The following is a 12,522-nucleotide window of genomic DNA, read 5'->3' as shown; positions in this document are numbered from 1 at the left end:
CTCATTTCAAATACTGCATCACATTTAAATCCCAGCTTTCCTAACACAGATGCAATGTTAGGAAGCCATGTGAGGAAAGACAGGGATGGCTTTAAGTCTCTAAATAAGAAGAAAGAGAATCATCATCAAGGAGGCTGACTGACTGAAAAAGAATGTGCTTTTCCAGGCCATTTCTGAAGGTACAGCTGAGGGCTAACCCATGACAGTTACTTTACTTGTTGAATAACATTTTTATGTATGTGTTTTATGTTTTGCTTTTTGTCACTTTGCCTCATGATTAATAGCTCTGTTCCAAAGTTTTGCTGAAGGGAACTGAGGAATGGTTTGAATGGCAGTAAATGTGGATATCACAGATCCAAAACATGGCCAGAACTCAACATTGTAAAAGCTGCGATTTGACCCTCGCTCAACAAATACTTTGTACATTTAAACAGGCAAAAAAAGAACCAGCTTTAAACTGAGATGAAACCACAGATCAGAGATGAACATTTCATTAAATACTGGACAAAGCAGTAGAAACTCTTGCTCTCTTCTTGTTTGCAGATCATGAGAGTTCAGAAAAGCCCATGGAATTATATCTGATTTATAATCTGATTTATAAGCAGCACTGCATTGAGACAAGATGGGGATGAAAGGACAGAGCACAGCTCTGGTGAAAAGGGCTGGGCATCACCTTGGGGTGATCATTGTGACTCCATGTTGGGAGTGGCCGAAGCCCCCATCACAAACACGTGCCATCACAATGACACCCCATCAGAACCCCCAGGGTGTTCAGAAGGATTTCACTTGCCGAGTGGCACAGCGAAAACCGCTTTGTCGCAGAAATGTATGCAAGGACAAACTTCAATTGGACTGAGCAAAGACGCTCCCACCCTGCAAGAGGTGGTCAAGGATCGACTCGTGATGCTGCTCACTCCCATGTCCGTCTTTAGCAATTGAAAATCTCCTGTACCTTGCTGTCTTTCAAGCGCAAGGTGATAACAACTGACTCTTCTCCTTTGCCTTTTGCAGCCTCTCGTCAACTGGAACCCAGACTTCGGAGGAGAGAGCTCTCGGCTCCTCGAGCAGCGCAGGCCAAGATCTGCCCGGAGAAGGAGAGCCGAGACGGGCCCCTGCTGCTGCTCCTGCTGCTGCTGCTGCTCCTGCTCCCGCAGGGGCTGCCTGCAGGCAGCGGGTCCGGCAGCCGGCACCCAGGCGGCTGCAGCCAGGGGACCCCGGCCTCCCAAGCGCCGAAGGAGAAACCGCAGCCGACGCCGAGCTCGAGCCTCTCACAGCCGGCCAATGCGTGCTGCAGCAGCTTGGGGAATGAACCAGCCTCTGGACCCATCCCTGCTGCGACCAAACAGCGGCTGGAGCCCTGGAGACATTTGTACTTCCTTGTCGTTCACCGCTTCATCTTACATGGGAGACAGCTTGCCACGCAACCCAGCGCTGCAGGAACGTCCCTGGCGCCCAAGAGAGCAAGAGCAGCGTGCTCCTGAGGCCAGCCTGCTTTTCCACTCCTTATCGCTCACGGTGAACATACAGCATGAAGTCACGGTGATGCCAGAGGAGTGGGAGCCTTGGGAGGACCCGCAGCGCCCACCTTTCACCAGCTCTGTCTGGGTAGAGGAAGGCTGCTGGCTGCGCACCGATGAAGATGACGAGTGAGCGCCCTGCAGTGGGGTCATATCGGCGCCCGCATAGTGGCCCGAGGTGGTAGTGGATAGACCGATAGTTGTAAGGACAGGTTGTTTCAATAATAAATCGTTTCAGTTGTCACTTCAGTTTGGTCATTCACTCCTTTCCTTGAGGGCGAGATCTCAGATGCGATTTTAATTTTGTCAGTGAAAACGTGCAAGGCTTTGGCTTGGTTGAACGAGGTGTACTCCCGCAGGGAACTCATCCCGATACTTCCATCACCCGCCCCTCATCCCGCCCCGCTCGGCCCTGGCTCCGCCCGGCTCCCCGGGCCGCGGCTGCGCGGAGGGCAGTGTGGGCGGGGAGCATGTCCCGTGCCGAGCCGACAGCCGCCCCATGGCCGTGCCGCCATGCTGCCCAACACTGGGTAAGGCGACACGGGCTTTCCTCCTTCCTTCAGCGGGGCCGCGAGCTCTGAGCCACAGGAGCTGCCGGGGCAGAGCTGGAGCCGGGGCCAGGGCCGGGTGGAGGGACAGACGCGTGCTCCGCAGCCCCTTGAGGGCGATGGGACGCAGGGTGGAGGCCGCGGCCGGGCACGGTGGCCCCGGAGCAGCTGGGTCGGACCTGGAGTCCCGCTCGGTGCTGTTTGCTCACGGGCCGAGCTGTGTGCACGTCCGGAGGGCAAAGTGCGGCTGTGGGTTTGCTGTGGAATCTGAATTGAGTGACTGCTGCGGCGTTATTTCTGCGCTGCTAATGAACGGGGACATACGTTGACCTTATTCGTTCCCGTGTGTTGCAAGCAGTAGTCATGAGATCCTGTACGAGTGCAGAAAGCGCCCACGGTGCAGCCTGTGGGCTGCCCTGGTTGCGGCCGTGCCTGCTGCAAAAGGAGCCCACCTGCATGATTCTAACTCCCTGAACCTGTCCAGTTAACATTTCTCTTACCCCTTAGGCTGTTCAACCATCCAGACTATTATGTATTTACTTGGAAACAAAAGTATTTTGAGAGATGGTAATGAAAGCCTTGCTAATGTGAATGGTGTCAGCTGTTATCACTTTGGCCTCAAATCCTTTCATTCTATCACAGAAGTCAATCAGGTTCACCAGGCTTGATTTTACCTACTGAGATTGATGATGCATTGGAACATGCTGCCCAGGGAAGTGGTGAAGTCACCATCCCTGGTGATGTTCAGGAAGGGTTTAGATGTGGCACTGAAGGACATGATTTAGTGGCCATAGTGGGGATGGGTTGAAGGTTGGACTATATTGTCTTTTCCAACCTTCCAAGTTCTAAGATTACCTCTCATCTATGGCTAGTTTCTCATGTCCTGGTAAACCATGTTCCTAAGCAAGGCACTACCAGTGTCTGCTCTCACTGAATCACCCATGCCACTCAGCAACGCCTTTTCCTTGTTCATGCTCTTCCTACCCACATTATAGCAGATAAACAAGTTGCCACTGGCTTCCCTTGCAAGTCTCAGCTGCAGGTGAACTTTGGTTCTCCTCACACTGTGCTGAAATGCTCATGCAATATTCCCAGTTCCTTTTTATCTCACTGGTGCTTCCACTCTGTGTGACACCTTTGTACACAGGGGCTCAGTCACAAGTCGTTTGCACAGCTGTGTCAGCCTGCTGGTTGGTTGGACAGACTTGTGGGGATTTATTGGGTTAAATGCAGTTACTTGCAAACTGAGTTTTACTGTTAAAGCCTTAAGGAAAATCATGGTCATTTTTGAAAATCTGATTTTTGGCTCTTGTCTTTGGCACCCTGCATTGGGATTGTGATCCTGGACTTTGCCTTTACAGCGTGTTGAGCTACTGGTCCTCTGTGTTCAGAGGGCCAAAAGAATTAAATTACAGAGAGCTGCACTGAGTATCAAAACGTTAGAATTGGTTGGTTTTGTTGTTTTTAGAGGTCACTCCTTTTCTGCTTTTGGAGAATGCAGCAGTTCTGTTGTGGGCAGCCTTGGATTATTGTCTGACTGAAAAGTCTTCAGTGGTGGTGAAAGGCTTTTCTGTAGCTTTATCCATTTATTCTGTATTTTGGGTCTGTTTTCCTTGTAAAATGTTGAAGGCAGTTGCCTCTTGCTAAGACTGCAGTGATTGTTTTTGTCCCCAAAGACTGCAAGAAGTCACTGAGTTCCAGATTTTGCTTTGTTCCCCCTCTTGTTTCCCCTCTACCTCCTTCACATCTTCAGGAAACTAGCAGGCTGCACGCTCTTCATCACTGGTGCGAGCCGGGGAATTGGCAAAGCCATTGCTCTGAAGGCTGCCAGGGATGGTGCAAACATTGTGATCGCTGCCAAGACAGCAGAGCCCCATCCTAAACTATCTGGGACTATCTACACAGCTGCAGAAGAGAGTAAGTTGTAATCAGGGTGGGCTTCAGACTGTGGGCTGTGTGTGTGTGTCATTGCTTAGTTCTTGCGTATGAGTGGGAAACTGCTCTGACTCTCCTAGCTCCCATTCAGCTTTAAAAGAATGAACCCAAGTGCTTCTCCTGCCTCCCAGGAATTCTGTGAGGTATTTAAGTTTGATGTTAATGAATACACATGTGCATAAAGGTAAAAATGTTATGTTAATTAAAATGTGTGGTGAGCCATGTACATTCTCAGTGTTAGGATTTTGTTGTGGCATCCCTATTCATTATGCAGTATGTAAAAGAGTCAGAGTTTGAAAGGTGTAATTTTTAATGCATTCACTGAATGAGAAAATCTCAGTAGTCAGTTTGTGCAGTCTGAGAGACAAATTCTAAGTGTGCTTTTTTCTAATCACGCAGTTGAAGCAGCTGGAGGAAAGGCATTGCCATGCATCGTTAATGTGAGGCAAGAAGAGCAAATTATCAGCGCCGTGGAGAAAGCTGTGAAGACATTTGGAGGTATGCTGAGGGGCAGGGGAGTCTACCAAGCAGATTATTCAATGAAGAAGAAGAGGAAAGAACAGCCTAACCTGCTTTACTCCTGTTTTTTCTTATTTCACTGCTAATGTGAGGTGACTTACTTTAAAACCAGGGATTGATATTTTGGTGAACAATGCAAGCGCCATCTCTTTGACCGGCACTTTGGAAACAGAAACCAAGGAGGTCAATCTTATGATGGATGTCAACGTACGAGGAACCTACCTCACGTAAGTGCTGAGGCAAAGCCATTTTGACAAAATGTTTAATGCTGTCTCAGTTTGTCTGAGATCTTGGTGCAGAGAGTAATAATAACTAAACGCATATATACTGTATTATTTTTCAAATGTGGTTTTAAAAATGAGATAAATATGTGAGCAGAAGGTAAGAAATATGGGACTAGATGATTCTCTACACTGGTAATCTGGCTTGTTAGCACATCATGGTTTACTCCCTTTCCAGAACTATTACAAGGAGACTATTGCTTCCGAACATCTGGAATATCTGCTTTAGTAGAAGTTGCTGCACAGAAGTTGTGTGCCTTCCCCACTTACGGAAAAGTAAGAACCCCCATATCCTGAACCTCAGCCCACCTCTGAATATGAAACCCACGTGGTTCAAAAATCACTGTGGTAAGTAGCATCCATTGCCTTTGCTGTTATGTGTCGAGAAATGTGTGAGTAACTAATGACGTGTGCAGGAGCGCCAGCCAAGAATTCCAGATATTGTGTTTTTAGTGCTCACAAGAGACTGACAGGAATGGTTCCTCAGAGTGTTTTGCACTGAAAGAAAAGGTGAAAGAAAATTGTTTTCTGATAAAACACAGTACAAATCTCATGCCCCTAGCGTGGCATTTATATTTCCAAGAAGGTTCTGCAGGTAAGAGATAAGAGTTTTTCATAGGATTTCTTAATACTACACCATGTTTTCTATTCCCAATAGAGATAGGAAAGCAAAATCTTTTTTTCTCTGTGCTTCCACATTTGATTTGATAGCGATAAAGCTCATTGCTGTCTTTTTAAATAGAAATTATCTTTGAGGAGTGAAGGAGGCCCCAATTGCGTCTTTGGGCTAGAACATATGTTGCTCATCTTAAACCTGTGGATTATCTTTTAAACTTCAACACTTGGAACATGGTTAAACTCCTCTTGCAAGTCCATGTTCCTTCTCTGCAACATCCTCTTCTCAGAGTATACAAAAAGGATTTACAACGTGCTTTTTTCCTTTTTTTTTCCTTCCCCAATTCAATACTCAAACTCAAAAGGGTCAGTTTGTATCTGAAGGGGGTGGTAGGAGCTGGGAGAGTTTCTGTACTGTAGGAAGATGATGCTCTGACCCCAGAAAGTTGATTTTTCCGTGACTTACATCCTTCAAAAGTAAAATTCTATGTGTAGACTAAATATGTATCCTACTAAATATGGGATTTTTGTGTGCTTTTTGTAGCCTACACAATTTGTAAATATGGCATGTCCATGTGTGTCTTGGGAATGGCAGAAGAATTTAAAGGAGAAGTTGCTGTCAATGCTTTATGGCCTAAAACAGGTGATTATTTTGAATTGTTGTGTTTTGTCCTATACAGGTGGTCTTATTTAGGACTGATTCAGAACACCGAGCACTTCTGTGTATTTTTTTGTGATCAAAGATGTTGTGTGGGTATTGGCTTTCTTTCCTAGTTCTCACTGTTGCCTTCCTATTTTCACTTAAACTTGCCTTCAGCCTGAGCACATTCTGCTTTTTCTCCTGTCTTGTCACTGCTCCTTTCAACATGACTCAAACTTTGGTTTGCACACCATCCCTGAGTAGTATTGGACATTTATGTTAATATTTAGATATTAATATTATGTTAATATTTAGAATCCCCAGCTAGTTAGATTGCCAGGAAATAGATGAAGCTGACAAGATATGTACCTCTGTAGATGTAAAAAAAAAAAAAGTTTTGGCTGAGTGGGAAATCAATTGCTTCTTCACACAACCATCCAACACTTCTTGCAAGTCACAGCACACTGAAGGGCCGCATAGCAGAAAAATAACTTGGTGTGCCCATCTTATACTAGCTCCAGTTTATTGTCCATGGGTCAGTGAGGACCAGGGCTGCTGTTGAAGGTTTGGTAGCTGCTGAACAAAGAGACCAGTGTCTTGAAAGCATTAGAAGCAGTAAGTGAGCTTTCAAAATTTGTATGTATCAGTGTTTCCTTGATGAAAACTGTTCATGTTCTGAAGTATAAAAGTTTGTAATGTTCAGTCTAGGAAGAAAAATGTTGTTTTGAAAGGTTTATCTGCCAAAACAAAAGTTAACTACTTTAGAGAGTGAGAGAGGTGACTTCTGTAGTATCTACATTACAATTACAAAGTTTTTAATTTAAAGAACATCATATATATGTGATCAGCTTCAATGCTGGAGATTGACACTGTGCTAGTATGGTTCTATTGGTTCATCCAGCTCCTTGAAACAAGAAAATATGCTGATAGTGAGATGTTACGAGCTCTCGATTTAACTAAAAGTGAAAGAGGTAGCCTGCCAAAAGGATGTAAGAGTGTGAATGAGTAGTAGAGGTACTGCAGGGTCAAAGTGGAAGATGCTGTATGTATGAATTAATGGAAAACCAGCAGCACTTTGTATGAAATAGATGGAAGGATGTGCAGATTGCAGGACAGTAGATGGTTTTTCATATCAGTCTTTGCCCATAGTTTTGCTATATTTAGAACAATAATAATTGGCTGTAATGTGAAAGTAGAGGAGCATAAGCCAGGAAAAGTTTGAGTTTGTGCTATTGAGTTTCTCATCTTTAACTTAGAGTCCCTTTGTTATCTCACAAGTTATTGTGGGGCTAAAATTGAGATTTTCAGTATGGTAATGGCTGCAGAAAATGTTAATTGCTGATGCACATTCACTTTGAGAAAGATAGTTGTCCTGTTAGTTTTTCATGTCCTGAATAAAGCCAGAGGAAGTCTTTGTGTGGAAAGTATTGATAGAAGCATTGAATAATATGAATATTACAAGGAGTTCTTCCCTTTATTCCTCTTTTGGTTCCTTTAATACTTTTCAAGTAAGGGAATCTTTACACTTTGAGGATTGTTTGCTGGTTGACCATTCTTCGCTGGTTGATGGTATTTCACAGTTTAGTCTTCTCATGATTTACTTTCACGTGAGAGGAGAATAAAGTTTATGCATTTGCCAAAGAGATGAGTATGTGATGTCATTAGTGTTAAACTTGTAATTTCCTGTCCTCTGAATTTTCCAGCCATACATACAGCTGCTATGGATATGCTGGGAGGATCCGGAATAGAGAAGCAGTGCAGAAAAACTGACATAATTGCAGATGCTGCATATTGCATTTTAACAAAGCCGAAAACTTTCACTGGAAACTTCATTATTGATGAAGTTCTACTGAGAGAAGAAGGCGTTAAGGATTTTGATGTCTATGCAATTGCACCAGGTAAAAGAGATCTTTAAAATGAGAAGCTTGCAAAGGAAGGAAGGCCATATGGGGAATATGGATATATTCCTTTGACTCAGTCAAAAGATGCTTTGCCTCACGTTTGAGAATGTGGATTCTGGGAAAGCACATAATAGTCCACTGAGGCTCTAATAATCAATGCCTATATAAATATATATATATATATATATTTTAAACCCATTAGCAAAAAGAAAATAGACCTGCACCACAAGCGCATGTATTACTATTTTCCAAATAGTGAGATAGTGTTTCTTCATCTTCAGATGTTTCTGACTGAATTTGTAAGAGGCTTCTGGGTCTGATTTTAAATGTACCAGAACCTAAACATGTCACCTCGTCTTCTTTCAACCTGTAGTTCATTTACTGGTAAATTGAGGTGCTGTTGCCTTCAGAATGGATTCCTGTTTGTGCTGTTCACCCTTACTTGGGCTTACTGTTATTGTTCAACTCCCCTTTAGGTCACCCCCTGATGCCTGACTTCTTCTTGGATGCTGAAACTGACATGACAGCCACATAATCAGAAGGCCGTGGAAGGGCAACCTCTGCATGTACACGTCGATTATTTGTGATGATAATGAATGCCTCCTCTATTTCAAGTTACTTTTGGACTACATTCAAGCTATGTGGCAAAATCTATTGTATTTGGGCTGTTTGATTTATGGAAGTGACTTTAGTGTCTGCAACTTTCACAGTTCATAATCAGCACCTTGTTTTGAACAACCTTTTTGCTTTTTACCACCAGAGTTAAGTGGCATGAAGATTATGAGTAAATATTGCTGTAAAAAAATCACAAGCAATCAGCATATTTTGCAGGAGTGTTACATCTTTCTTGCAGTGTGAGAACTTGAGAAGCTTCTATTCCTACATGAAGTTCTCACAGTCGTACATGATGTGAATGTCTACAAGATGAAATAGAGAAGTTGTTTTTTTACAAAAGCATCAGGTTCACTTTTTCAGAATAGTGATGTTTCTATTGGAGGGCAAATAGGAATACTGGATATGTTTTATAGGAGTGCCAAAACAAATATAGGAAAGAAAGAGGCTAAGTTTGAAAAGAGCCCAGTTCCCTTGAAAATACTATTTGTGAGTGCGCACTTAGACTTTTCTGCCAGGAACTGATACTGCCAACTGCCCAGATCTCCAACACAGTAGCAATTCACTGAGTAGAATAATTATTTCCTGATACACTGACCTTCTGCATGGCTTTTAGGGGCTGCTAAGCATTACATGCCTTATAAATTGCAAATGCTCTTTCTTAATGTTAAATGAGCACATTCACTGCAGTGTAGAAAGTTGCTGATTAAAGTAGTGAATTGATTCACACCTTAGAAGCTTTTGCAGAAGAACTGCTGAAAACATATATATTCTTAGAAAGATAAGTGAGATAGAGCGTTCCAGCATTTTACAGAGAATCCATCTGTTTCTTTTAGGTGCTTCACAGGCATCAGGTGGAGCCAAGCTTAATAAAGAATCAGCTTCAGCGGGGCCTGTTGCAGAAACATTCAGAGTTATTCAGGGAGAACTCAATAAAGAAATAGTGAAATCCACGCAGGGCGTCTTTCAGTTTGAATTGTCAGGTAAGACCATCACTTGTAAAATTCTCAAATGCTCACTTTTCTAGCAAGAGTCAGTCTGTATTTTCACATGTAAATACTTGTCTTTTATAACTGGTCTAGGAACAGGGACATCTTTGGGTGTGCTCTGTAAGATGCTGCCTTTCAGAGCCAACTTCAGCACATGTGGGATTTACCCTGCTGCTGTTGTCACAGGGAGATGCTTTCTGCATCAGCAGCATGTGCTGCTCTTTTGGGGACTGTGGTGTGTTTTCGTGGTGTTTCATTTCTGCTGTGTCACCCTGCTGGCCGTGCTGCACAGGGTCAGCATGGTAGTTCTGTTCCAAACCCCTGCTGCCTCCAGCTCCACCAGCAGCCACTGCCTTGTCCCCTGACACTGTGGCACTGTGGGGCATCTGCTGGGGCTGACCTTGTCTGCACAGAGAGTGCGGGGCAGCTTCTGGCACAGCACCTCCAGCACGTCTAGCACGAAGATGGGAGAGAAAAACAGGCGGGGGTAGCAAAGGGCAGGGCACACAGTCCTTGTGGTGCTGCCACAGGTTCTCCCTGTTCCACTCAGGTGATGAAGGAGGCACTTGGTACCTTGACCTGAAAACCAGCAGTGGGAGTGCTGGGTTTGGGAAGCCTCCTGCAGCAGCTGATGTTGTGATGAGCATGTCGAGTGGCGACTTTGTGAAGATGTTCACTGGTGAGTAACAAACGGGTTTGGCAGAACTGAGGCAGCTACTGGTGGCAGGAAACATCTTGCTGATGGATGAGCTGACAGGCTCACCTCTCTTGTGGTCTTGGAATTGGATGAGCTGTAGCTGGAAGTGCATGGCCTTTAAATTCCCTTCCAACGTAAGTCACTCTGTGAGTCCATGATTTTATAATAAAAATATCTACTGCTTTGTTCAGTAGCTATTGAACTTTTCAGAGCGTAGCTTCAGAAAGCATCCAGTCAATCTGTTGAACCTCTTTTCTGATGCTTTTACAGTAGAACTTGGTAGCAAAGTAACTACTATATGATATCGCAATCTCCAGTTCCTTTCCTTTTCCTGATGATTCTGTGTCTTCTTTTTAGGTAAACTAAAGCCAACCATGGCCTTCATGTCAGGAAAATTAAGGATTAAAGGTAACATGGCACTAGCATTGAAGCTAGAGAAGATGCTGACACAGTTTTATGCTAAACTGTGAGGGAGAAGCTGTACCAGCAGAACATCCAGCCTTTCTTTTATAATAGCAGTGCTACATTTTAAAACGATAATCTACTTTTTTCTCTTTATTTGTGTGTATAACAACTGTGGATAAAATGCTGATCTGTTAGAGAAGATCTAATTTAGTTTTATTAAGACTGAAAGGTGTTTGTGATTAAACAATTCCTTCTTGAGAATACTTCTATTATGTAACTGGTGTTTTCCTTTCTTACACTCCTTTGGAGCAATGCAACACACCTGAAGTGGGTTTTCTTTTACATATTTGCTTGCATGCGTGCATGTCCCATAAGAAGTCTGGGAGGAGCAAATATCACCTTGCAGATCTTCACACAAACACACCCCCAGCCCAGACTGCCACAAACAAGGTAATCCCTCCCACAGCACCTGCGTGCAGCACCAGAAGGTTTAAACTACAACATGTTTACAGGCACATCACCTTCCCTCTTTAGCATGGAAAGAATGGAAACTCATGAGAAAAAGCACAAATGCTCTCTAAGTGGACAAGAGCACAGATCCTCCTCCTGGTTCAAGAGCACGTGCAAAGCCAGAGGTAGCAACCTCACAGTGTTGCCAACAGAACTGCTCAAAATGTAGGGCATTTTACTCCTAAGTATGTAGAGAATATTTCAAGACTTAGAATTTATTTTCTAACTCGTGCAATGGTCAAATAGTTTATAGTCTTCAAAGCCTGGGCTCAAACAAAATTATTTGTGCTGTAAAGGTTCCATCCCTGTTGAATTCTGGTAATAATACAGAGAATGTTGAATTCACTTATGCACTCTGCAGTCCCAGCGCCATGAAAAACATGAACGAACTTTCCTTTTGAGGTGACAGCTTGCCTGTGGCTGTGTGGTTGTTCCCACACTTGGCTACATTATGCAATACTGTATGTGTAATGCTGGTTGCAGCAGTGCAATCAGGAAGTATGCCTTAGGATTGCCAGGGCTGTTACATCTGGAAGGAGATGTAAGCAGATGTGGCTTGTTCTCATCTAGATAACATGAAGAGTATTGAGGGGATAGTGCAAGAAAAAGAATCTTTCAAAAGCAGTCAAACAAGTGCTTTGCTGCATGACCTGAAAGGGTGATGGTACCAGATTGTCTTGGTGTGAGCACATGGTAAGATTTTTGTGTTAATAACTAAAGACCGTTAGATACGCTGCTGTTCTCTGAGCTGAATAAACATCAGCTGGCGGTACCTCATGTATGAGCAGAGGATGGGTGAGAAGGTGGTGTGTTTGGAAACTGGGGGTGGCTGGGATCTAGAAGATGCAGAGTGAGCTGACAAAAGGTAAAGGTTGAAAACAAAATGGGAAAAGAGTTTTGCCAGTTCCTCAGCCGGTGACCCTCCTGAGAACTGAGAGTGGGGAAAAATTAATCAGATGAAATTCCAGCTCCCTCCCTTGAAGACTGACAAAGATTTTAGAGGCACATGTTCATGTTGGACTACACCTCTTTTCCCCTATGAATAAAAAACCTTGCTGCCTCAAAAAACAGGGCACCTTACCCTTCTTTGATCCAGTCTTGCTCAGATCTGGAGGAGCTGGAGAGAGCTGCAGCATAAGTATTCACATATAGTAGTACTTTTAAGCACAACCTGTAGGTGACAGCAGGGCAGCAGCACCTCCAGTGCTGTGGGCTGCTCATGGGTGTGTTGCTCAATTCTATGCAGCTGGGAGCTGCTTGCAAAATGCTGAATGTGCTGTGACCAGCACAGTGCAGAGCTTTTACTCTATCTCACTTTCTGCCTTCCCTCGGAATAATGCACCTACTCTATCA

At 44.0% G+C, this 12,522-nt stretch overlaps 1 protein-coding gene across 2 annotated transcripts; it reads left to right on the top strand.

Annotated features, from left to right (window-relative positions):
- Window positions 1–1,979: 1,979 nt before the first annotated feature.
- Window positions 1,980–10,920, top strand: LOC146756533 (hydroxysteroid dehydrogenase-like protein 2). 2 transcript variants are annotated; one of them, XM_085523963.1, is made up of 11 exons: window positions 1,980–2,047; window positions 3,819–3,982; window positions 4,400–4,498; window positions 4,632–4,746; window positions 4,979–5,148; window positions 5,960–6,058; window positions 7,759–7,953; window positions 8,433–8,482; window positions 9,383–9,551; window positions 10,108–10,236; window positions 10,612–10,920. In XM_085523963.1, exons 1-11 carry the CDS (start codon window positions 2,031–2,033, stop codon window positions 10,722–10,724), a joined length of 1,320 nt encoding a protein of 439 aa, XP_085380089.1. In that variant the 5' UTR covers window positions 1,980–2,030; the 3' UTR covers window positions 10,725–10,920. The 2 variants fall into 2 exon arrangements, with proteins under 2 accessions (XP_085380089.1, XP_085380088.1); XM_085523962.1 differs by lacking the exons at window positions 5,960–6,058; window positions 10,108–10,236; window positions 10,612–10,920 and having other exon boundaries at window positions 8,433–9,521.
- Window positions 10,921–12,522: the final 1,602 nt, after the last annotated feature.

The sequence above is a fragment of the Coturnix japonica genome, chromosome 26 (assembly GCF_054131305.1).
Source record: "Coturnix japonica strain WE chromosome 26, WE-NBRP24, whole genome shotgun sequence".
Taxonomy (NCBI): domain Eukaryota; kingdom Metazoa; phylum Chordata; class Aves; order Galliformes; family Phasianidae; genus Coturnix; species Coturnix japonica.
The sequence above is the reverse complement of the archived record's forward strand: the minus strand, read 5'-3'. Positions and strand labels throughout refer to the sequence as shown.